The sequence below is a fragment of the Macrobrachium nipponense genome, chromosome 17, assembly GCF_015104395.2.
Source record: "Macrobrachium nipponense isolate FS-2020 chromosome 17, ASM1510439v2, whole genome shotgun sequence".
Classification (NCBI taxonomy): Eukaryota; Metazoa; Arthropoda; class Malacostraca; order Decapoda; family Palaemonidae; genus Macrobrachium; species Macrobrachium nipponense.
This window is the reverse complement of record NC_087210.1, coordinates 73,937,183-73,964,274: the sequence shown is the minus strand read 5'-3', so window position 1 is coordinate 73,964,274 and position 27,092 is coordinate 73,937,183. Positions and strand designations below refer to the sequence as shown.

The 27,092-nt window shown below is 41.2% G+C and overlaps 1 protein-coding gene across 1 annotated transcript in view; it reads left to right on the top strand.

Moving 5' to 3' along the window:
- The window catches only part of LOC135196332 (ATPase family gene 2 protein homolog A-like), a 42,861-nt gene that overhangs the window by 3,244 nt on the left and 12,525 nt on the right, over positions 1–27,092 (top strand). The window contains 9 exon segments of the mRNA XM_064223081.1: positions 470–603; positions 3,004–3,189; positions 3,918–4,103; positions 6,243–7,073; positions 7,791–7,983; positions 8,134–8,251; positions 9,308–9,580; positions 25,830–25,946; positions 26,924–26,974. Coding sequence (XP_064079151.1) covers positions 480–603; positions 3,004–3,189; positions 3,918–4,103; positions 6,243–7,073; positions 7,791–7,983; positions 8,134–8,251; positions 9,308–9,580; positions 25,830–25,946; positions 26,924–26,974 — 2,079 coding nt within the window. The 5' untranslated portion in view covers positions 470–479.

Below are 27,092 nucleotides of genomic sequence, written 5' to 3'. Positions count from 1 at the left end.
AATATTTTGTGATTTACTTATGCTAACCATGGTTAATGTGATAACCTAAAACAGATTTTGTAAACCATGTCAAAATAAGGCTTTCTGTAAAGAATAATTGTTATTTGATCAACTTCCTCTTTTGCTATAACATTTGAACTTGAACCACTTTAGCGAAATTATCTCAGTCCAGAAAATGAAATACAGAAGTAAAGAAGAGACAGAAACCTAAATAACAAAGAAAAACACATGCAGCAAGAGTGAATAATGGTAAGATAAATAGCCAAGTAAAATAGCTAAGACATATAATAAAGTGAATAAAGTGAGACTTATGTCATCCTGCTCAACAAATAAGTATTTAGACTAAATTTGAACTGCTGAAGTTCCAATGATTCAATTATGGGATTAGGAAGAACATTTTCATCGGTAATGCTGGAAACCGATAGATGTAATGTAACTATTTTGCTGATAAATTCGATTCTTTTTCCAGATAAATGCTGATGGCTGATGCGTATATTCCATGTTTGAAGTGTAAAGCATTGATCCCTCAGTATGTAAAAGAGGTTCATGCCACAGAATGTCATGTATTGAAACTTCGGTCATTTTCACATCCTAGGATCACAGGTGTGTTTGTTTGAATGATTTTATGACTTTTCTGTGTACAGTTATGTATACTTGCATTTCTCACTTTTGCCTGTTAGATGTTGTGTTTATCTGCATACGTTATTGACAGCTGTAGCATTATTTTACTCAAAGAAATAACATCTGCTCACATTTTCAGTGTCGTGTGTATTTTATCAGGTACATCTTCCACACCATGAACATGGTTGAAGCTAAAGGGGGCCCTCTTCATGTTAAAGAAATAGTCTGATACACTAGTGGATCTAGGGGGGTGCACCTGGGTATGTGCCCCATCCATGGAAAATAGTGACAAAATAATAATATTGAAGATTTAGATAATAATAAAATAAGTGAGAAATAAATAAATGAGAAAAAATCTATATTATACAAATAATAAAATTTAGAAAAATTGCAACAATACACAATAATATAACAATATTCTTAATGATATTAATTATGGATACAGTATTTCCTGATAGAATAGGTGATTGTTGTCCATTTCATAATTCATGCTTAAATATTGAATGGTATAATATATGCACACATGTACAGTAGTACTCGAAGATACGAAATGGTGAAAAAAAGCCAACTGGCGAAAAATTTTACTGCTCTACATACGAAAAGTTTTCAAGATACGAAAGGTTGTTGCTGTAAAGTCCCAAGATTTGCCCGGACCACCGAGAACAATTTTAAAACTCCCGCGCCGCCAACTGAGTAAACTCGCCACCATCCTCCCGCTCTCCCATTGGTTCCTGATGCTAGTCACACCATAAGGTCCTGCTCTCCTATTGGTCAGCATCTACCCTTGTGCTTTAAGTATTCTATTGGTAAAAGGATGCTGTAAATTGAAAAACTTATTCATGTTCAATACCCATTTGCAAATAAAAAAAAAACCAAATTAGGTAAAGATAGCAATAAAGAATAGAAACAATGAATTGGTTAATTATACTTTTTGGTCGTTTCAGTAGTTGAAGAGAGAGAATGAAAATTTATGGCTTACTGTGTAAATTGATTGCTTGGCGATCGTTCGATACTCGTAAGTGCTGGATGTAAACAGTCGTTTGGAAGCTTTTTTTTTTTTTGTTTATTATAGTTAATGGTTACTTAATAATTATTTGAAATGAGTACATGCAACACATTTAATAAAAAAAATTGTGAATTAGATATCATAAAATATAAAATAAATCAGACTGCCAACAAATACGTATTTTTTAGAATTCTTCTTCTGTTTTTATTATTACGTTACGTATACGTATGTTTCATTATAGCTGTCTGTAACTCGGTATCTCCATTAGGTAAAGATAGAATAAAGAATAGAAATGAATGGTTATTATACTGTTTGGTAGTTTCATTAGTTGAAGAGAGATACTAATGACAATTTATGGCTTACTGTGTGCTAGGAAAAATGATTGCTTGGCGTTCGTTCGATACTCGTAAGACGGGTAAGAGCTGAATGTAAACAATCGATTGGAAGGTTTGTTTTTTGTTTGTTTGTTTGTGTATTATAGTTAATGATTAATTAATAATTATTTGAAATGAGTACATACTGATTATTTATACATTTTATTGGCATATTCTAAGCTTTTAGCTCTTAGGTCTAGATGTCAGAATCATAGACTAGGCTACAGTACCAACCGCTAATATAGGCTAGGCTTATTGCTAAGGGACATATGCTAAAGTCCTAATATATGCAGTAAAAATGGGGTTGAACATTACATGCAGTTGAATAGTATTGCCTTTTTGGGAGTCATATTTCTTCCGTCGGATCGGCGTCGTAACCCTAGAACATGTGTTTTAGGCCTGGAAATATAATTTACTGGGGTGTTTTTGGAGGACTTGGAACGGATTAGCCATTTTACATGTAAAATGTGTTCCAAGATACGAAAAACTCATTATACGAAGGCCGCCTCGGAACGGATTAATTTCGTATCTCGAGGTACCACTGTATATATGTGTATGTATAAAATGAAATTTTTCTGGATCCGCTAGTGGTCTGTTATGAAATATTTAGGTTACTGATCAATTTATTTAATAGTAAATAATCCATTCAGTGTTTTGAAAAGGAAGTACATACAAGTTTTGGGTTACCTGTTTCAGCCAGAGTAAGATTAGCATTAGTCAGCTAGAGTAAATTAGCATTAGTTATTAAATTTGTTCTTCAGAAATAATTCAAACCCTCACATTTTTGTCTCGTGGGTAGCAGAAAATGTTTTAGACAGTTTGCTTTCAGAAAATTATGCATTACAGATAATGTACAATAGTTTAAAAAGCATTCCATGCTTAACGTGACTTGTTCCCCTGAATGTAAGTGTTTAAGAAAGTGTTATATTAGTTCATGACATTTTGTAAGCTCTTGGTCTTGTACAGCTGTTGCTTACAATATCATACATTTTTCTTCGAAAGGTTCATCATTAATTGCTCAGGCATTGATTATTGGAGGTCAAGGTTCAGTTGTAAAAGAGAGTGGCTCAAAGAATAGGGCTAACAAGCAGAATGAAACTCATGAAAAGAATAGTACTAGCAAAATGCAGAAAGGAAGTAAGGAAGAGAAAAAGGAGAAGAGTCCAACATCAGGCATAGAAGAACCAGGTAAATATAATTTGACCTTTTTATACTTTGGGTTCAATATTAAACTAAGAGGACTGTTCAACACTTTATATGAAAAATTTGATGTTTAGATTTTGTCAGTGCAGTGGACGAGAATTGAACGGAGTTGTATTATATTAGTTATAGATGTTGTAAATGTGTTACACGTAGGTAATTTAGTGTTGATATCAGTTGTCAAGAAATTTCAAATAGAAGACTGAAACTTTTATTGGGATCATGAAAAATGTTCATTCCACTTCTTTTTATGTTAATTGAGATCTGGCTCTCCCCCTCCCTTATTCTGTGTTTTGTAACATTGCCACTTAATGAGATTTTCAGACGATGACTGTATTTAACTAGGTTTTCTACCAACAGTATAGATATTCCCCTCAGTCCTCATAATAAAGAATTGGATTTCGTTTCACATAAAAACTGATGGGAAATAAATTTTATTTTTATCTTGTGTACATTACTAGCATGGCCTTTCAACTATAGGAGTGCAGTTTTTACCATTTAGTTATCCTTGAAATGTTAAATTTTTCCTGCTTAATAAGAAATTTAGCTTTTATAACATTTTTGTACTATGTAAACTAGTTTTTTAATCTTTGTAAAGACTTTGTGAGCAGCTTTGCTGTTAAAGTCATAAATAGAATTTGGTACCCCAAGACTTTTATTTAATTTACTCATATTTCTTTAGAATTTTTTCACCAAAGAAGTTATTCCTTTTTCAGATTGGCTCAAAAAGATATGGCCTGGTTCTCATTACAGGATGGCAGTAATAAATGAGTTTGATTTGATACATTGCAATCTGACTGCTTTCACACCGGTTTTGCTGGAACATTCTGGCAATTCAAATGCTTTCATTGTAGTGCCAGACAATGGAATCCGTGTAGGGCATGTGATGCTACATAACATTGGTAAGGAATATTTTGTTACATGTGTCTTTTAGGAAATGGGGATTTTGAACGTATCACACCGTTCAAACTTTTTTTTTTATCTTCAGTGTGCTGGATTATGCATTTCTATGTCTTTACATAATTATTAGATGAAACAAAAGTTTGCCATGCAATTGGCCACTTCATTGAGCAAAAATAACTATGTTAGTATCTAAAAAAAAAAAAATCTTCTATGGGGTTAGTGCTGTCAGTACACCTTACATTTTACCATGCTGTCCAACCATTTGTTTCCTCTTTTCACTGTCTTAAGCACTGAAGGTTGGAAAGTGTCCAGTGGTTGGCCTTATATCCTAGATTTCTTGATCATTCATTCAAAAATGTCATACCCTTGCTTTGGTGCAGTATTTTTTATGATTGATTTGAATCGGGCAGAATTTTATGAATGATGGAGGTTTTCTGTGTGCTACAGGATTTAGGACTAAGGTTATTGTTGAGTAAAAGGTAAAATAAATAAAACTTTAAATAAGCCAATCTTTCACAATATTTTTTGTGATGGGTTTTGGTAAAAATGTAATGTACCGTATATTTCGGCGTATAAGTCGACCGGAAGATAAGTCGACCCCCCTATTCTGAGTAAATTTCTATGATTTTAACTTATACTATCGGGTATATTAGTCGACCTATAAAATGTGAGGCCAACCATACGCTCAAAATAAGCAGCAGGGTAAAACGTATCATATAAAATAACCTGAATGTTATTACGGTACATATGTTGCTCTACTTACCATATGAAATACAGGTAATATACTCGGTATATTAACAAATCTGTGTAACATATAAAAGATGAATACCTGCCAATATGATTAGAAATCACGAAACGAAAGATACGTTACTCGAGTGTAATGTAAACAATCAAAGCGCTAACTAACGCTGCATAACAGCCTACGTATTATGTATGTACAAACTGCCACTCAAGTTAACGTTTGATGAATTGTTTAATTGAAGTGACGATGGCTCAAGTAATTTTGAAGGATTTTAAATACATATTTACCATTAAATAAAATTTTTTAAATTTTATTTTATGTGATAAATAAAGATGTCATACCATAAATGTTTTTGAACAATACCCCGGTAAATACAAAACTGTCAGAGTGAACGCATCCTTCTCAACAAATGACTACGCAATGTTTACACTTGCTGTGCGATTGGGGTTTCTTCAAGTTACTTTGATTTTTTTCATTTTATTTACGGTAATGGATGTTCTAATGTATTATTATTGTCGTATTACAGTGTGAAATCTTTTTAATACTGGTATTTACATACATAGTTACTTCAACAAGGCTGCCATTATTATTAGCCAACTGTAAAGCCTGGATTCCTGTACCAATATGCCAAAATAATAGAGTCACTTTTTGTTACCGTTAGATAAGTCGACCCCCTAATTTTGGCAGGATTTTTGGGGGCTAAAGGGTCGACTTATACGCCGAAATATACAGTAATTTTAAGGCTTTGGACATTTTGTTTCAGATAATTAATAAAAAATCAAGTTAGTTACTACTATATATTAGAAAGTTTAAGCAGATTAATGAGTTTATATGGTAGAAGTTAAAGGAGACCATGTACGTATTTCTATGTTCAAATTTCTTTGCTTTTTAAGAAAAAGCCTTGTTTCTTATACATACATACAAGAATAGTATTGTGCAAGCTGGTTTGGCCATTGAAGCATGTTAACAAAGTGCATAGTTACAGGTGAGAACTACCAAAGACTATATTATAAAGGATTCATTCATGAACAGCCAGTCTTGTCCTTTCCCAGTGAGACCAAAGAGATTCATTGAGGTCCTTTCCCAGTGGAAGCAAACACATAACTTTGTAGTAAATACTAAAGCAAACCAGTTGTTTATCAGTAATTAGCAAGCTCTGCCCTCCTCCATCATCAGAGGAAAAAACAGTCAGCCTCCTTTTGCTCATTTCTTTAGTTGCACATGAGAGGGCTAAAAGAAAGCTGAAAGAAGCAAAGTAACTTCAATCTAGTTTGAAATGTTAAGAGTGCGTTGTTTTTAATGTTATCCCTTATCAAACTAAAACTTTTCTTTCTGTGAAGGATTCAGTTTACAAAACAATATTCAATTAAAACGATTTCCTCTTTATCTTTTTCAGGTGTTATGCAGTATTTCTCATCTGTTTCTTCAAATACATTGATTACAATTAGGAAACTAGCTAATATTAAATTTGCCAAAGAGATACAACTAAGTCCAAAGCAGCCACTCTCCAAAGAGGAATGTATTACAATGGAAATTCACATGAAGACATTGATGTTCTCTAGTTTTCCATTAGGGGCTCCTTTTACCATCAGGGAAAATTGTCTTGTATACCCTAATTCTGCCGAAGAAGTTGATTCCCAGGTCTTCCACAGTCAAAAGTTGCATTGTGCAAGAGGAATGTTTTAATGTTGATTCAAAACAGACCAGTTATTGGAGGATATGAGTGCTCTTCATATTCAAAGTTCTGATGAGGTCACAGATGTAGAAAGTTCTGTGTCAGAACCATCTCTGTTTGCTGACAGAAATGATGAAGATCATGATGGAAGCACATTATCTCAGGCTGCATATATCACCATAGATGAGTATAAAGAAGGTGATTCATTAGATGAACTAAAAGATGATGAATGTTTTGTGACTTCTACTCCTAATAGAAAATTTAATAAGGATACAACTAACATTTGCAAAACCCTTCTGTCTTCAAAGAGTTATGCAAATGTTACTTGTCTCGAGCCAGTGTCAAAAGATTTGGCTTCAAAAAGATCTAAAGAGTCTGCATCAAATTTTTGGTTTAGGGTTGGAAGAGACACCAAGATTACTGTTGAAAGAAGGTTCAAAAGTAACTCTCCAGTTACTCAACAAACTTTAAAGAGGGATACATACTGTAAAGATAACCTTTACTTCATGTTGAAAAAAATTGTGGAAAATAAGTTGAAAAACTCAGAGACAGGTAATTATGTGTTGTAATTTTTTGTTTTAAAATAAAAGCTTAAAAACTACCGTAAAGATGTTCTTGAAATTTGCATATTATTTTGTCATGTAAAGTTCAGTAAACAGTGACAGTACCATCTATCTTTGATTGTGAAGTAGATTTCAATAAAAGGTATGCCCTAAGAGTTTTGGTGGAATTTAATTTTGCTTAAATACTAGTCCTAGCAAAATAATGTTGTAAGGAATGAATGCATTTTCAGAGCTCTGGTAGGAAGGTGATGCTCTTATGTGTATTTTTTGTGTATTAACATCATTAAACAAAGTGAATGAATGAAAGTAAAAGGCAGCAAGTAGAGCAGCAGGTTGTGAAGGGAACCTATACTTTAATTACTATTATGCTAAACAAGGTGTGCTGTGTGTTACCATCTTATGAAGCATCAGTTACTTTGCTTTCAGTCTCTTTGTTTTTCATCTGCCCTTCCTGTCTTTTCTTAGTTGACTTTACCATACTCCAGTTTTTAATTCCCATTGAAGTACAAATCTTTTTGAGCCTAATGGGACTCAAGAAATATGATTAAATGGATTGTCTGTGTACATATTATTAACAATAATCTTACCAATCTGATGTGTCTTAGACAGGAGTTTGAAAATGTTGATAATTTTTATTCTTTGTTTTAATGATATTGTATTTGTTTTGTACTGGTTGTAGTGGGTTATTTTTGTAATGGTTTTCCAGACAATCCATTTTTAAGTGGATGGAATGGGATTCTTCTGTATGGTCCACCAGGTACTGGGAAGACTCTCCTTATTGGTGAAATAGCACGTGACATGAATGTTCCTGTTGTGGCACTTTCATTAGAGAATGTTGTTGGGTCATCTAATGGAGGAAGTGAGAGTGTACGGCAAAAGTTTAGATTGGCTGTTGAAAGGTAATCTTTAGTTTTCTTCTGTAACCAATACTTATGATTATAACTTCCATTCAGTATGGTTTTACCAATTTGGTAAGGTACTTGTTACAGTCTTTTTATTGTTTGGTTTTATTCCTATGTTTTAATGATAAAAAATCTTTCTTTTCCTAGAGCACCATCCTTTTTGTTCATTGATGAGATTGACTCATTATGTCCAGTAGGGGATCACAGGATTTCTCGAGATAAAGATCTAACTAGAGCAGTGATTAATGGAATCCAGCTTTTAAAGGTGAGTCTGTATGATAGTTACATTGTATGGGAAAGTTGAGGTCTGTGTAACATTTGAATAAATGAACATATTTATGTTGATAAGTTACTTCAGTAGAGTAATGAGTACAAAGTACTTAGCATGCATGAGGTATAGTGGGTTAGGATCTAAAAGAGTGAAAATTGTTTATTGAAGTAAGACTAATGGATAGTGATCTAAATTCTAATTACCATTGATGAAAAAAGGAACCTATTATATAAATAGTATATTACCAGCATGCTCTTAACATTTAAATAGAACAAAATTTTACAATGATGCATCAAAATATCTGGACCATGTGATAATATCATCTCTGGAGATATAGGAAACCTAAAAACAATTCATTATTTAGTTTTTACACCATTAGTATATGATATGAGTTAAGGTTCTACCAAAACAGAAATATTTTGATTTGATATGAATTAAAGTTCTACCAAAACAGAAATCTTTTGATTTGATATGAATTAAAGTTCTACCAAAACAGTAATCTTTTGATTTGGAGTCAAAAAGCCCTCAAAACCAAGGTTAGAATTAACACAACAGTGTGAGTAATTTTGGACTTTGCAATCATTAACATTGTAAAGGAAGTTGTTTTGGTGCTAAAAATAGAACTTGGAGCAGATTTGCTGTTTACATGATAAAATCAGGGTTTAAAATAAAGAAGTTCTTTAATAGCACAACATAGTTTTATATCTCATTCTCTGAGAGAAAGTAAGTGGCAAGGTGTTACACATATTTTTATGTGCATTTGCAAATTGATATTAACAACTTTTTGGTATTACAGAAAAAAAATCAGTATGTATACATAAATTTCTGAAGTTTTATATTTTATATGCTTATTAACTTGAGAATCTTGTCAGATTTTAGTGTTCCTTGCTTTTGCATTTACTTTATGTTGACCCCAGTGTAACATGAATAACTGTAAGATAGTACTACTATAATCTTTCCTTCATAAAAAATTTGTACAGTGATCTTGTTGATATTATAGAATTATATTTTTCTTTACTGTATTTCAAGTATACTATTCTTGCATTTCAGACAGCAGATAATCCTGTATTCTTAATTGCTGCAACAAGTCGGATTGAAGGAGTTTCTCAGAAATTACGCTGTTCTGGCAGATTTGATAAAGAAATATTGGTGCCTCTACCCACTGCTCAGCAAAGATCTCAAATACTACATAAGCTTATATCATCTCATCGGCATAATGTACTCTCAGAAGACATCACCTCTATAGCAAGACAAGCCTATGGTTTTTCAGGAGCAGATCTTAATTTACTGTTGAAATGTGCTTGGTTTAGATGTGTGCAAAAGGTAAAAGGAAATTATTATTTTTATACATTCAACTTACCTGTCAGATATATACTTAGCTATTAGACTCCGTCGCCCGACAGAATTTCGAATTTTGCGCACACGCTACAGGTAGGTCAGGTGATCTACCGCTCTGCCGCTGGGTGGCAGGAATAGGAACCATTCCCGTTTTCTATCAGATTTTCTCTGTCGGCCATACTGGTAACATCGTTGTTGGTATCTCCGGCTGGATTTCGTTTTTTGAATCGCAATTGATCTTCGTTTTAGACCTTTTGGTGACGTATTTGGATCGTTGGATTGGCATACGCTATTGTGGACCGTTATTTGGATTTTGTATTGGATTTTTCATCATGATGTCTGACCCTGGAAGTGTGGTGAGAATGTGTGTGAATGAAGGGTGCAAGGTGAGGATGCCGAAAGCTTCGGTTGATCCTCACACTGTCTGTAGAATGTGTAAGTATGAATGCTCTATCGATAACACTTGTCGTGAATGTGAGAGTTTAAGTGCTGAAGGGTGGAAGTCTCTAACTTCTTACTTGAAGAAGTTAGAGAAAGACCGGTTAAGGAAGTCTTCTTCCAAAACCAAGCCTAGCTCTCTTTCTTCAAGTGACTTGGGAAGTAATTTTGTACCCTCTTCTAATATGATGAATGCTCCTTCTAATATTTCAGGACCTTCACCGAATGCAGATCCTACGGAATCTGCTTCGGAAATTGCAAGTCTTAAAGCAGCCCTTATGAAAATGGAGCGTAAAATGGCTGCTATTGAAGGTAAACAAAATATTAGTGCTGTGGATAGTGTGAGTGTCCCCAGTGCAGTGGAGGAGGCGTTTGATTGGCTCCACAACGCTCCCAGGCCTAGACCTCTTTCAAGCTCCCAAGCCCAGAGGAGAAGGAATGTCAAAAGCCGTACGGAGGCTGTGGAGAATCCCCACCAGTCAGACGTCTCTTTGGCAGAATCTGTAACACCGCAGACTGCCAAAGAACGCTATAGTAAAAGCGTTCTCCGTGAATGTTTATCATCGTCTGAAAATTCTTCTCCCAAACGAGGATGGAGATCGGCGGATCTGTCTCGTCCCCTGAAGAGGAACTGGGGAGAAACTGGGTTAAATTCAAGTCCGGAACGATTTTCGGAGGATTTACCGACAGAGAGCAAGAAAGCAAAAAGAATGCTATCTCCCGCAAAGTCTTGGGAAATGGAGAAAGACTTCTCTCCTTCCTCTCCTTTAGACCAAAGGACTGAAACCACTAGAATATTGAAGAATATGCAGGAGTCAATTGCTTCTCTGGTCGGAGTCCTGTCTAGAGATCCTCCCAGAAGAAAGGCTTCTAGTCTTCCGGTGAAGAAATCTAAGGCTCATTATTATGAACCTCCAAGAAAGGAAGTTTCTTCTTCGGATGAGGAGTCGTCAGTTTTGTCTATCTTACACAGACCCGCTAGACGACGTGTTCATGAAGCGCCAGGGGCCAAGCGCCAGCCAAGCGCCAGCCAGGCCCCAAGTGCCAGCCAGGCGCAATACACTATCTGGACATGAAGAGCCAGGAAGTAGTTATTCTTCGGATGAATATGACAACCGGAAAAGGTTTGCAGAAGCGGATAACGGAAAAGAAGCATTCAGGGATAAGGATATATTCTCAAATGAGGCGCAAGACAGACATGAAGCGCCAGATAGGCGCAAAACGCTAGCCAGGCGCGAGGCGCCAGCCAGGACGCCAGCCAAGCGCGAAGAGCCAAACAGGCGCGAGGCGCCAGCCAGACACGAGGCGCAAATCAGACGTGAAGAGCCAGCCAGGCGAGAAGCGCCAGGCAGTAGCAAAGGAACTCCAGTTAGACATATAATATCTTCAAATAGTGATTCTCCTGGAATTAGAAGTCCTACTCATACTAGGGAGAATCGAACTCCACAAAGGGAACCTGGTCCTTCGAAAGTGACAGTTTCCACTTCCATGTCTCAGGGAAGATCAGTGGAAAGGAAAGAGAAGCAGCGTTGCCGAGAGCTCTGCATACTAAAATCGGCATCTTATAGAAAACGGAATTAATTTTATGGCCCAGGGGTACTTTAAGAAAATAAACCAATCTTGTGCAACACCCCATCGATTTATATTCATCATCATTAGTACATTTGTTATCTGGCATGATGCATATTATTTTATTTTTTTTATTGTCCCTTAATCATTCAACAAAAGTATATATTAGCTATATATATACACAATTACAACCAAAACAACAATGATATATACATATTAAGTGTTGTAGATAAACTTTATAAAACAGAAATTACACACAAAATATAGGTAGATATGTAACCTACTCTGTTTTATAAATCAACTTTATAGAACATATAGGCTATATGAATAAAACAAAACAAATTTATTATTTGTCTTCATATATCAGGGTATAAATATGTTTGAGAATATATTTTACTAATTCTCAGAGTTATATCCTTTTTTGTCTAATTCTTGAAGCCCCCCCCCCACCCTATAATGAAGCCTAGCTCCTGGATTCACCAGTGATGGAATAGTAATTACGCCACTCGTAACTACATGGTTCATGTCAGTTATAATGTAATCACATGTCTTATCATCAAATTACAATTACAATTCTATGAATGGAAACAGTATCAAATAGCTTACAATTACTTTACAACCATGTAACTCATTAAATTCAATCACATTGTAATTACAAAAGTTACAGCTATTTCAATCTTGCTAGTTTTATCTACAGTTTGATTTTTTTTTTTTTGAATTACATTCCCTTTGAATTACAATTGCTATAAAGTAGAAATATACTATTACCTTGAAGAGGCTGCGTGTAATTAATTTCATTTCAATTGCTCCAAACCTGACTCGTAATAAACAAAATTTGTTCCGACACGGCATACAAACCTTCGGTCCATTTTACAATAGGAAGGTACTAGCGGCAGCTGGATGGTCGTAAGCTTTCGAACAAGGGGTTCGGTAGTTAACTGCTTGTCCGACAGGCGCGCGTCTGCGCGACTGGTAGGTAAACAAATCACTTTTGCTTTCGGCCACCCCTGCTGGCGTGTGGACGTGTATCATCGCTCTCTGCCCGCTTCATCGTCGTTGCTTTCGCATGATTGTGTTTTTCTTTTTGGAATGTTATCTAGTGAAACTGAATTGTAAGTACAATCATTTCATATTTATTCCCATTGAATCAATTGTGAATTAAAGGATCTTGGTTTCACCACGCCCTCCGATTACCCGAGTGCCGGGACTGAAGGGCGTAAGTGCGGGAATTCATTTCCCAGAAATGATCCTCGTATTGTGTATGCGGTGCCGAGGGCGGGAGCGCTCGCTCCGAGCGTATATTGGGTTGGAAAAACTTATTCAGTATGGAAGTGGAATCGCAAGTACAGTATTCTTTTTCATTTTCATATATTATTTTGATTGTAGCAATACTCATTTTGGATCAGTTTCCGAGCTTACCCGGAAATTGATCCTTTCCCCTTTTTATTTTGAATGAAGTGAAATCGCAAGTGCAGTTCTTTTTCATTTTCATTTTTTATTGAGATTGCATTGTTTACTGGATCAATGTTTCCGCTATTTCCCGGGAATTGATCCTTCCCTTTTTATTTGTATGAAGTGAAATCGCAAGCGCAGTATTCTTTTCATTTTCATATATTTTTTGATTGCATCAATTCATTATGGATCAAGGTTTCCATAAACCTTGATCCATAAAGGTAAGGAATGGATCCTTTTACCCTTGCGCTCGGTACGAGGGCGCAAATGCGCTCGATCCGAGCCCTTATTCATTGTGAAGTGAATCGTAATGCAAGATGCATTTTCATTTTATTCCTTATTATTGATTGCATCAATATTTATTTGGTTCAAGTTCCGCTCAGTCAGGGAATTGATCCTTATGCCCTTGCATTCGGGCCGATGGCACGATTGCTCTCGGGCTCTTATATTGTTGTTGGGTACATGGGTACTGTGCGGGGGTGGGGAACGAGAACCCCCACCCGCTCAGCCTCCACAGATGGCCCTTCCCCTTGGGGGGGGGTGTGGGAGGTTTATCGGCGTTCTTCTCCTCGCCCGATCCGTCGAGCGCGGGGGTGGGGGGGGGGGGGGGGGGGGGGGGGGGAGGGAGGGCGCTCGGTGCCCGATGTACAATTGTATTAGGGGTGGTCTTCCACTCGTTCGGAGAGGGCTCACCCCCCCGCGCGAGGGGACTTCCCCCCCCCCCCCACTAATCGCTACTACTGTTATTTCCGCGAGGTGCTACTGCCACGAGGGTGGACCTTGGTGAGGTATGGGCGTCCTTCCATTTGCAGGGCGTGCTAGTGTCCAGGGGCTGCGGTTCTATGTCTGGGCCTACTGCGGTCACCCATGGAGTGGTGACCACGCAACCAGGTGACGACGTCCCTCCTCAACCTGGTGTACTCGCCTCACGTGGTAACAGTCTTGCCTACAGCCGCTGTGAATAAGTGCCGTTCGCCGTACCGAGAGGGGGGCGTGCGCCGCCGCTCGTGGTTGCCGCGCTGCAGCGACCACACTTCCGCTGCCCTAGAGCTCGCCCCTGGACCTGCCGCCGGTACCAGGATGTTGCTGGCTGCTGCTCCACTTCCCGTGTTTCCGGTGCTACCTGCCGTACCTGCCGATTCTGGGTTGACTGTCCATGCAGTTGCTGCGCTGGCTGTCCCTGCCGTTGCTGCGTGGCTGTCCCTGCCGTTGCTGCGCTGGCTGCCCCTACCGATGCTGTGCTGTGCCTGCTGTTCCTGAGATGCCCATACCTGCTGATGTCGTCCCGTTCGTTGGTGGTACTACCCCCAGACTTTGGTCTGTCTGTACAGGTGCGTCCGGGCCCTGTGGCTTCGGCTACAGCAGCCCCGGCTCCGCCCTGGATAGCAGATCTTACGTCTGTCCTGAGGAAGCTGACGAAGAAGATTCGGAGGAAGGTGTCGTCGTCGTCGTCTTCATCTTCTTCATCGTCGTCGGCTGCCGCCTCTTCCCCTTCGACTTCTAAGGCTTCACAGCCGAGGAAGAAGAAGGTTGCCTCCTCCCTCCTAAGAAGTCTCCCTCGGGGAGCTTCTCGGGACCCGTCTCACCTCGGTGGGACGGGAGGGTTCCTTCCGCTGGTCCTCCTGCTCCTTCGGGAGCGGGGCCCGTCTCTTCTTCCGCAAGGAAGAAGACTACGGGGACCAGAGGGGTACCGGCTAACACCGGTACTTCCTCGCCTGGTGTCAGTGGTTCTGCCACTGCATCAGGGTCCGTCTCGGCCTCTCGTTCGCGGGGGAGGTACCGAGTGTACGGTCGTCTACCAGCGACCGTGCAGCCAGGAACCAGACCTCTGAGCCCGCTCAGCGTCAGGTTCACGGCACGGGCGGAAGACTGGTGACAGCCGCTCATGCGACTCTCACCAGACCAGCTCTCACTCTCGCGGCGAACAGCTGGCTACCCGGGGACGTGACGGTCACGACCGACCACGGGTGAGGCTGGGAAGAGGTCCTCCCGTTCGCCGGTGCCAGCCACGGCTGGAACCAGCGACGTGACGTGCCGTGAGGACAAGCACTGGTCTCACTGTGACAGTGGAGCCTGCAGGTCGCCTGACCGTCGCTCTCACAGAAAGCGACCGGGTACGGCAACCAGCACCAGCTCTTCTGACACTCGAGATCGGGGCCGCTGTGCTCAGTCCAGCCGTTCTCCACAGCGAGACGGTTCGACCAGGCCTGCAGCTCGATCGCCACCGCGGGTTGACGATCGCCTGCAGCCCTCCAAGCCTGCTGGTTCTGCCAGCAAGCAACGAGGGAGCGTCAGGTCTGCCTCTCCCGTACCTTCAACCTCCTCGGGTTACACCGGGAGGAGCGAGTATTGAGTGATCGTGAGGGGTGCGCCCCTCATGATCCCACCACGACGCCCTACGTGCCAGGCACGGTTCTTGGACCGGCCAGGAAACGTATGCGCAAGTGGATGGGGAAAGACCGAGAGGGCTGTCGCTGTTCCCCCTTCTTAGGAGGAAGGTTCTCGGAATATGCTCTTGTTCGAAGGGCTTAACGGTCCCACTCTGCAAGATGCTGTGACTTCCGAGATCCAGAGGAACTTTGCCGAGGTTACGGCGCTGATTCGTCAGCACAATGACCTCGGGGAAGGATCGCCGCTTCCACCAGCAGAGCCACGTCTCGGCTCGAGTCGTTTTGGGGCCCGAGAGGGAACCCAAATCGACGGTGGGTCTGCCGCGATCGGAGCTTGCCGACTGTGTTGAACCAGGTAGTCTCTAGTCTCCGGACAAGAAGGCTCTCTCAGTTCTGGCCGGTCGAACAAGCTACTTCACCTCCTCTACTGCGACAGAGGCGTTTTCTACGTGTCTTCGGACACCGTATTTAAATACCCCTTCGGTCCTCCTGAGGTTTCGACCTCGACGAGGACTGGAATGAGTCGGAGCGGTATCGGCTCTCTCCTGTCAGGTGTCGATCAGCCCCACCCATAGACGACGTTCACAGGAGTGGCGGCAGACACTTACCTACAGTATGAGTTCGTAACCCTCCTCGGGAAAACGTTTTTCTCCTGACGATACGTTTTCCCAGGCTCTGAGAGGCCATCGCCGTAAGGCGATGGCTGCTCCTTTTCTTCTCCAACTGCTAGTTCCGCTGGGAAGGCGAGCCAGTATCCAATTCCTCCCCCATTCCCTCTCTTCCTTACGGGCTACGAGGGAAAGGGGAGGGATCCTACAGAGATTTCTCTGTAGATCCACGTTAGGGGCTGCGCTACCGGGGGACCTTCGGGTCCTACCTGACGTAAGCCCCGGTCATTGAGGAGGGATCCTGCCCCTTTCTCGATTTCTACGGGAATCGAGAGGACCACCAGCCGATATCGTTTGACGAATTCGTGGGGGGGTTTCGCAGAGTGCTTAGAATTCTACGGAATTTCTAGCGCACTCAAGAGTGTTCGAGTTTTTTACGATCTCCAAACACTTAGGCGAGACCACGGTCCAAAGTGAGCGAGAATCCCCGATAATTGTTACACGATAATCGGGAACCTCGCTTATGCTCGAATTCCTGTAATTTCTAGCATTTGGAAGAAGATGCTGCTGAAAGAAGAGTATCTCACAGTAGGCGCTAACCTGGAATAGAGAAGAATGGACGGGAACTTCCAGTTTGGCTTGAACTATCGTCTTCGGTATTCTGTTCACCATTGAAGCTTTCCTTTGGGAAAGACTTCTCCTTCACTCTCTTGACTAGAGAACGAAGGCGGTCGATCTCCAATCCTTATTCTCATTCCTCGAGGGGAAAAAGATTTTAGGATGGAGGTCGTGGTACAGAACCTACAAATATACTACGTATATTACCCTCGCGACATGATTCTTTAACAGTTGAATTGTCCGTGGGGTAGGCGCATACCGTAGTTAACTCTACGGTTTGTGACCGAGACGAATTGTATCTTAATTGAACTGCAACTCGGGGTTGCCTGCAACCTCCAGCAGTTATCAGTTTCGATTTTAGATACTTGGTATTGTCATGACAACACCAAATCAGCTTTTGTATTTACCGAAATCCGTTTCGGTTAAATATGTTGCTCGAGCGTATTCTTTATGCTCGATGGTTCTAGCCGAACGCATTCCTTCGTGGAATAATGGATTACCTGGCAACTCAGGATGACGAGTCACCGAGAGCTACTGCGTATTGAACTGCCTGATAGCGGCTCAGTATCAGCTAGGTCTCGGAGATGCACGGTCGGTTACGTCTCTCTCTCCCCTGGTTGGATTGACTACCGAACCGTATCTCTGCCCAACAATCATGGACTTAGGTCTCTGATTAACGGGGATTCTCGCAATAATGAAGGACCATCTATCTGCTGTGACGCTCGATTTCATCGCCTTCGACATTGCGAGAATTTTCAACAGAGATATCTCTTGGACTCTTTCATCTTTCTGTTTACTGCACGGTAACAGAAGTCTGTACTAGTCAACCGCTGCATCGCACTGCGATAATGCGAATGATTTTTGCAGACATCTGAGTTTGTCTTCAAAATATCTCGTATTCGTAGGTGTGCAATTTCAATTGCTCGCCCCGAATTAACAGATATGTCAGAAGACATCGCCTACTCTCCGACCTGACAGCTCTACTTCCAAATGTTCAGCCCATGAGAAGCAGTTCTTCAGGCAGTAGTAGTTCCCTGTCTTCATTACTGGAAGCGCTCCGCTTTTATTGCAACTACCGATCTCACCGGACAGCAATCAATAGCGGTTAGCGTTCTCAGTCTTTGTAGCACAGGTTCAGAATCTTGTTAGAATCCTTCTCTCGGTTCAGCTGTGAAGACGTAGGTTGCATTTTCTGTACACCTTCGTCTTCAACGTCACATAGTGTTGTTTCTCCTTACCCGAGAATCAACTATACTATGAGATATCTTGCCATCAAGGACCTCGCGTCTCTAGAAGGCAATTGACTTTCGCCTGTTGGGCACATGCCTTAAGAGAGTCATCACCTTGCCTTCTGGCATCGGTGACGAACAAATTATTTGTTTAGTCTCTTGGCATAACCCTTTTAAGGCGAAGGTCACGTGACTTGCTCGGGTGCTTGGACAACTTGCCTCCTACCGAACGCAGTCAGTAGGCAGCTGTCAGAGCGCCCAAGTCTGTTACGAACTTCGCTGTGGACTTAGTTCGGTTGTTCCATAACAATCTTTTCTTCGTCCTAACGGCTTGTCACAGTACCCATACCATCGACACCCACCATTGAGTGTCGGTGTCCTATCCACTACCGAGAACAACAACGTCGCGGCAGACGGATAGACCAGTATGGTACAGGACATCAACGAAGTCGAGAAGAGGGATAGGTCATACGACCATTCCCTTCTTTTCCTCTGAGGTAATTGCATGACTTTTCCTGCGAAGTCAAGCATCCAGGGGATGGGGATTCGTGACGCTCGATTTCGTACCGAATTCGTAGCGAAGACTCTGAACCCTTCGGTTCCTGACGATCGGTTAGAGTCCTTCACAATCCCTCCCTAATGGACTTCACCGCCTTCGCTGCGAAGGAGATGCTGCTTTGTCCTGTGAAAGCGCGACCGCGGCTTTCTGAAGAACTCGACATCCCAGGCTGAGTGTTGAAGACTCTTCGTCAGCACCAAGATGACCTAGAAGTACACTCCCTCGAGTTACACAAGAACTTCTCCGTGGCGCAGGTACTGAAGGCAGGGGTCTGGTACAACCAGACCACTGGCACCTTCTACCTTTTGGATATTGCCCACAGGTCCTTGGATCGTTTTCCTTAGGACCCGTGGTGGCTGCTCAACACGTTGTCTAGCTAACCCAGACCCTAGCAGGCTGAACAGCATCGAGTCCTGGTGTGACTGTAAGAATAGATAAGTGAATGAGAGAGTGACTGGCTTCTCTTCCTATCTTTTTCTACCCCTCTACCTGTGGGTAGGGGGATACGGTCATCACCTTGCTTGGATAAGGACGAGATGCCCGGTGAGCTTTTTTTTTTTTACTCGACAGAGCCCCATCCTATCCCTTCACTAGGGATGGGAGCGAATATCCACCACTTCCTCCTACAAGGGGGGGGAAGGGGGGGGAAGTGGATGCCAACAAGAGACAAACCATAACGTTATGTTGCCTCTTGCAAATAGGAACTTGTTCTTGTTTGCTGGTACGAAGAGATACGCTTGCCTCTCTCTTAGTACTTGGTCCAGAGGTCTGACCATTGATCCTGCGGTGCACACCCCGATCAACTCGGTACAGAGGCTTGGATCCCTCCCTCGCTCTTACGACCAGGGAGGCATTCCAAGGTTGGGCGAACACCAGTCTGTTCACAAAGACTCAGATTCCTCCCACCAAGAAGTGAGTCTTCCTATTGTAAAAGGACCGAAGGTTTGTATGCCGTGTCGGAACAAATGACAATTTGTCCAAAATTGCATTTTTCCTAACTATACAAACCTGAGGTCCTTTTACACATAGCCCCACCTCATGCCACCCCTCACTCTGCAGTTTTTGCTTGGGCCAAAAGCAAAAGTGATTTGTTTACCTACCAGTCGCGCGCGCGCGCCTGTCGGACAAGCAGTTAACTACCGAACCCCTTGTTCGAAAGCTTACGACCTATCCAGCTGCCGCTAGTACCTTCCTATTGTAAAAGGACCTCAGTTTGTATAGTTAGGAAAAATGCAATTTTGGACAAATTGTCATATTGCTGTAGCACATTCCATCGGAATTAAATTAGATAACTGAATTCATAAGAGGTTGTGGAAGACCCTGTGTTAGCCTATGCTCGTTGCAACAGATTTGCGAAACGAGAAGCTGTGCAGTCTACTAATCTTGAGGTGCAAATTTATAAGACCACAATGAATATGTAACCTCAAAATTATAGTTCTATGCTAAAAGGGAAACTTTCATTAGCACTGATAATTGTTTTAATCATACATACTATATTGAGACATATTATCATGGGTATTTAACTGTTAATAAAATTCGGCTTCGTGTTTTGTTTTACATTTACAAAGCGTTCCTTACCGTCTGCCGGGTTACGTTTTCAATTCTTATTAAGTGGAATATCTTAAACAATCATTTACACATATATTATGTAATAATAATGTAGTAATAATCATTTTCTACCCAATCTTACATAAAAAGACATTAACTAAATAAAAAAAAGTATTTAAATTTATTTGAGACGATAAATCAATCTCCTCGAAGAATGCCGAGTTTTTCTCGGCATGAACGAGGAAGCCGACTTCCTCTCGGCATTGAAGGTCTGGTTCTCCGCCCGTAGAGTTTTTCTCGGCAAATCGGGGGAAAATTCGGCATTTCGGCAACGCTGAAGAGAAGACTTCTAGATCTGTTAGTCTCTCTCCTTCCAGAAGTATTTCGCCTAAGGAAACAAGATCTCCAGATAGAGATTCTCACAAAAGAACTCGCTCCCCTTCTATGGTAGAATTGGAAGACGTGTCGGAGGAGGAAACCCCAACCAACGAGGGTGTTTCCAATTATAAAGTATTGGCTTCTCTTCTCCTTCAAGAGTTTGGAGATTCTCTAAGCCCTGCAGCTCCTCCCTCTCCTAGATCTCTTTTCTCGAGTACGAAAACTCCGAAGTCCTCTTCATATTTAAAGATGAAGCCAGCCATATCAATGAAAAAGGCACTTCAATCCTTAAATACTTGGATGAACTCGAAGAAGGAAGCTTTAAAGACGGTTTATTGCTCTCCTCCCTGTAAGCTCGGAGGTAGGAGAAGGATATGGTATAGAACGGAGGAAGCAATGGGGCTTATGCTTCCATCTTCCGCGGAAGCTGATTTTTCAAGCTTAGTTGAAGCTTCGAGGAGACGCGTTGAATTCAGCGAAAGCTTACTGGAGCATGTCAGAACTGGATCAGCACCTTAAGGGACTTTTCCATGTATTAGAAGTATTTAACTTCCTGGATTGGTCCCTTGGAGTGCTGGCTAAAAAGGCCAAAGAACCGGACGTTTTGGACCCGGAAGTCTTACATATATTATCCTGTATGGATAAGGCAGTACAAGATGGTTCGGGAGAGCTGACATCCCTATTTGGATCAGGAATTGTGAAGAAGAGATCTTTGTTTGGATCGTTCCTAACGAAAGCAGTATCTCCTTCCCAGAGGTCAGCCCTCTTGTATGCTCCTCTCTTGGATCACCTTTTTCCTTCTCACTTGGTGAAGGATATTTCAAAGTCTCTTTCTGAAAAGGCAAACCAAGATCTATTGGTTCAATCCACCAAGAAGACAAGGCCAGCAGTACCAGTTGCAAAGAAGGCTGCTCGTACACCTATTGTGCCCTTTCGGAGAGGTTCCGCCTCTCGACCTCCAACAAAAAGGAAGACATCGGATAAACGAGGAAGGTCCTCCTTTCGGGCTTTCAAGAAATCGAAGTAGCAGCGAAGTCCTCCAAACATCTGTAGGGCCCAGACTCCTAAACTTTGTAGGGGCTTGGGCATTAAGGGAAGCCGACCCTTGGACGTTGGCTGTTCTGGAAAAGGGATACATTATACCCTTCGGGACAGACCACCTTTGTCAACATCTCCAAAGGAACTGTCGGCGAAGTACAAGGACCCTGTTCGGAGAGAGACACTTCTTCAGATGGTAATAACGATGAAGGACAAAGAGGCAATAGAAGAGGTTCAGGATGCTTTCTCCCCGGGGTTTTACAACCGCCTCCTCTTAGTACTGAAGGCATCAGGAGGATGGAGACCGGTCCTGGATGTGAGCATCCTGAACCGTTACGTAGAAAAGAAGAAGTTCTCCATGGAGACTTCTGCCTCGGTGCTTTCAGCCCTGCATCGGGGAGACTGGATGGTCTCGCTGGACCTTCAGGATGCCTACTTTCACGTTCCTATTCACCCATCGTCGAAGAAGTATCTCAGGTTTATGATACAAGGAAAGATCTACCAGTTCAGGGCCTTGTGCTTCGGCCTCTCCACAGCTCCGCAGGTGTTTACGTACCTGATGCGGAATGTAGCCAGATGGCTACATCTGGAAGGCATAAACATCTCCCTATACCTAGACGATTGGTTGATAAGAGCCAAATCTCAGAAGCAATGTTTGGAGGATCTACAGAAAACACTCGATTTGACGAGATCTCTAGGATTGCTCGTGAATCTCGAGAAATCGCAGATGATCCCCAGTGAGGACTTAGTCTATTTGGGGATTCAGATGAATTCTCGGGATTTTCGGGCTTTTCCTTCCCAGGAAAGAATACTTCGAGGAATTCAGAAGGTCACGACCTTTCTAAAGAAAGAAAAGAGTTCAGCCAGGCAGTGGCTAAGCTTCCTCCCTAGAACAGTTCGTGTCCCTAGGGAGACTTCATCTACGCCCGGTTCAATTCTTCCTAAGACGATCGTGGAGTTGGAAAGAGGGGCGACTGTCGGACACTTTCTCTATTCCAATAGAAGTGAAGAAGCACCTGAAGTGGTGGCTGCACCCTCTAGAAAAGAACGAGGGAATGTGTCTAGAGGTTCGGAACCCAGACCAAATCTTGTTCTCAGACGCTTCAGAGATGGGATGGGGAGCGACTCTAGGAGTAAGAGAAGTGTCGGGCAAATGGGAGAAAGAGCAAAAGGACTGGCATATAAATGCCAAAGAACTGTACGCAGTGTTCCTGGCACTGAAGTCCTTCGAAACAGAAGTAAGGAATCAGGTGATACAAGTCAACGCAGACAATACCACAGCGTTGGCTTATATCAGAAAACAGGGGGGGACGCACTCGTTTTCCCTTTACGAAATAACGAGAGATCTGTTGTCATGGGCGGGGGAGAAGAACATTACCCTCCTAACTAGGTTTGTGAAGGGAGAAAAGAATGTCAGAGCAGACAGACTCAGCAGGACAAATCAAGTTCTCCCCACGGAGTGGACTCTCCACGAGCAAGTGTGTCAAAGCCTGTGGACCCTGTGGGGAAGGCCATAAATAGATTTATTTGCGACGTTCCTATCAAAGAGAATAGAGAACTTCTGCTCCTCAGTCGAAGACCCGAAAGCGATAGTGGTGGATGCCATGCTACTGGAGTGGTCAGGACTCGATGCTTACGCCTTCCCTCCATTCAAGCTACTAAGCGTAGTAATGAAAAAGTTCGTAGCATCAACAGGGACGAGGCTAACTCTCATCGCCCCGTTTTGGCCATCCCAAGACTGGTTCACAGAGGTACAGGAATGGACAGTGGACTACCCAAGATCTCTTCCAAACAGGATAGATCTTCTCAGACAACCCCACTTCGAGAGGTACCATCAAAACCTCCCCGCTCTCGCTCTGACTGCCTTTCGACTATCGAAAGATTGGTCAGAGCGAGAGGCTTTTCAAGCAAAGCTTCAAAAGCAATTGCTAGAGCCCGAAGATCGTCAACTATTCGGGTCTATCAATCGAAGTGGGATGTGTTCAGAAGATGGTGTAGGAAGAATAAACTGTCCTCCTCCGATACCTCTGTGACCAATGTAGCTGATTTTCTGTTATTCCTTAGAGAGGAATCCCATCTATCGGTTTCTACTATAAGAGGATACCGAAGCATGCTCTCGGCAGTGTTTAGAAACGGGTTTAAATTTGGCGGAAGATAAAGATCTACACGATCTAATAAGATCGTTTGAAACTTCTAAATCTATATCCTCGGTTCCGCCAAGCTGGAATCTAGATATAGTACTTAAATTCCTTTCGTCAGAGAAATTTGAACCTCCTGACCGTGCCTCGTTCAGAGATTGGACTAGAAAATGTATTTTCCTCCTTGCCTTAGCTACGGCTAAAAGAACAAGTGAAATCCACGCCCTCGACTCTCGGGTGGGTTTTAAGAAAGACGCAGCCATCTGTTCTTTCCAAACTCTATTTTTGGCTAAGAACGAAAACCCTTCAAAACCCTGACCTAGGAGTTTTGAGGTGAAAAGTCTTTCAACCTTGGTGGGAGAGGAAATTGAAAGAACGTTGTGCCCTGTTAGAGCTCTTAAGTTCTATCTTAAAAAGAAAGAAGAGCTAGGGGGATGTAAACAAAGTTTGTGGTGCGCAGTTCGTGATACGAAGAGACCGATGTCCAAAATTGCGTTAGCATATTTTGTCAGAAATGTCATTACGGAAGCTCACAGCAAATATGCAGATGATTCCTTAAAGACTCTACGAGTAAAGGCTCATGAGGTAAGAGCTGTGGCCACATCTTTATCTTTCCAGAAGAACATGTCCATGAAGGACATTATAAATGCGACCTACTGGAGATGCAACTCAGTATTTGCATCACACTAACTTAAAGATGTTAGAATTACTTATGAGAAGTGCTTCTCTCTGGGTCCTTTTGTATCAGCGGATACAGTGCTGGGACTTGGAACGCATACCGATCCTTAAATTAAATATTAAAATTTTATAATTGTGCTTAAACCTTCCCTTTGAGTGGGTTCTAGGTTTCTGCTTACATTTAACGGGCTTGATGGTCGCACAGGCAGGCCAGTTGCCTTGTTAAGTTAAGGAAGGGCATTGGGTTTTGAGTTTATCTTAAACATGGCTGGGATTGTTACTAGGAGACTGTTTGTCTTTTATGGCGGTACGTAAACCTCCTTTTTTGAGACAGGTTTCTGGTTTTCTGCTGGCAAGGGTGCTTGACGTCGCACAGGCGGCCGTTGCCCTTGTCAGTGAGGAACTGGAAATATGCCTTATAAACCGAGTTGTACAAAAGACTTTGTCTAATATTGTACATAAACCTCCCTTTTGAGACAGTGTCAAGGGTTTCTACTGGCATGAGTGCTTGATGTCGCACAGGCGGCCGTTGCTTTTGCCAGTAAGAGACTGCGAATAGGTCTTAGAAGCTGGGTTGTAAAAAATTATTTTTTGTTTTTATCTTTCGTAAAAGTTAAGTGTAATGTATTTGTGATCGAGTTATTGGTCGTTTGCAAGGGGTTCGGGGATAACTCCTTGCAATCTTAGAACTAACATGGAATTAGGTTAAGGTGATCGGGATCGGTATTGTGCTCCTTGAAAAAGGTTCTTGTCATATAAGTGGATCGAAACCCTTTGATATAGCCCTTCTAGGATCGGCCAAGTAAGTGGATAAGACCCCTTTGGCAGACCTACAAGAACTCTTAGCAATAGATCAATATCTCGCTGAGGCTCTTGAGACTAAGCAGACTCCTGGGCATTAACCATGAAGTCTTCAGTTTAAACAGGTAGGAACCAAGGTTTTAATTATTTATTACCTACAACATATGTTGTGATTTCTGTTTAAATCAGTTATTAGCTGTCTTTTACCCTCCTCCAATGGTGTGAATCAGCTAAGTATATATCTGACAGGTAAGTTGAATGTATAAAAATGATATTGTTATGATACAATAAAGTTTTATACATACTTACCTGGCAGATATATACAATTAATTGCCCACCCATCCTCCCCTCAGGAGACAGATGGTATAGAGAAAATCTGATAGAAAACGGGAATGGTTCCTATTCCTGCCACCCAGCGGCAGAGCGGTAGATCACCTGACCTACCTGTAGCGTGTGCGCGAAATTCGAAATTCTGTCAGGTGACGGAGTCTAATAGCTAAGTATATATCTGCCAGGTAAGTATGTATAAAACTTTTTTGTATCATAACAATATCATATCAATTATTCAGTATTTTAACAAGACAACCAATTCACATTTCTAGGCTCATAAGATAGCCTTTTCCTTTGAAATGTGGAGGTATTTAAAAAAATAATTATGGCTTTCAAAATCACAGTGGTCTGTTTAGATATTACCGGAATGATTAGTGCACCTTACAAATTGTTTACTGATTGATGTAATTAGTAAAGATTCATTAGATATACAGGTATTATCACAGTATTTTCCTTCCAGAATAAGAAGAATGAGGGTGAAGAAGTGGATTTTGTTTTGAGTAAAGAGGATCTTCAAGAAGGGATGGCAGGAGTTTCACCTACAGTACTGAGACAAAACTATCAAGCTATTTCTTTGGTAATAACTTTAATACAATAACCAGTAGTAATCTTGTGCTGTATGTCTTGACCTTGATGTATTGTTCCTAAAATAGATTAGAATTGAAATGTTAATTGGTAGATGTACTTTTAATGATAACTCATGAATAGAAAATATTATTTAAATTTCAGTAACAACTATAAAGAACAAAGTCCCCTTATATTTCCCTGGCATTGGTTTGAGGAGGAATGATTGTACTACCTACATTTGTATTTTAAAGTATGTTGCAGGTCTTTATTGGCTGTTCATTGTGAATATTTCTTTCAAGTGAAAACTTAAGGTTGGGAAAATAACCAATCCCTGGTTGGGTGGCTCTGTGAAAAGTAAGAAGATAGAAACAGAAGGCAGTGCTACTGGTTTTATATTCTATTAGTAAAGTGACTGCAGGTACTAATATGTAGCTGACAGTTGCTCATTGACTTAGAAACATGAATATACTGAACATACATTTAGAGTAGCATTTGCAAAGTTGATATCTGTTGAATGTTTTTCACTGTTTTATAGATTATCATTACATCTACAGACTGTGCTGTATTTTATTGTAATGAAATGAAACATACAGGCTTCATAAAGTTCAGATTTTGCCATAATGTTGGAATATCATGTAACAGCAGTTCAGGTAGGTTTCTTCTTAAGTGTTGTATGGAAATACAAAAATGATATTTTTATACTAAAATTAGATTTTGTGTATACTTACCCAGTAATTATATAGCTAAGAGTTTCTATGCGGTAGTTAGCTTTCAGCTACAGGTAATTACTTGGTAAGTTACATGTGTAAAAATGACATTTTTATAATAAAATTAGATTTTACACATACTTACCAAATAATTACCTGTAGCTGAAAGCTCACTACCGAGTAGAAACTCTTTGCTATATAACTACTGGGTAAGTCACATATACATAACTAAGTCTTAAAATGCAATGCACTATTAATTTCGTTTCTTTATACTTTCAAGGTGAGGTGGAGCGACATATACGGATATGAATCTCTAAAGTCCAGATTGCAGGTATGTGTTATTCAGCTTAGTTATCTAGAATAATCATAAAATCATATGGCTGATGTGCCTTAATATGAAGGAGATGAATGACATGAAAAATCTATTAAAATTGCCATCTTATATTTTC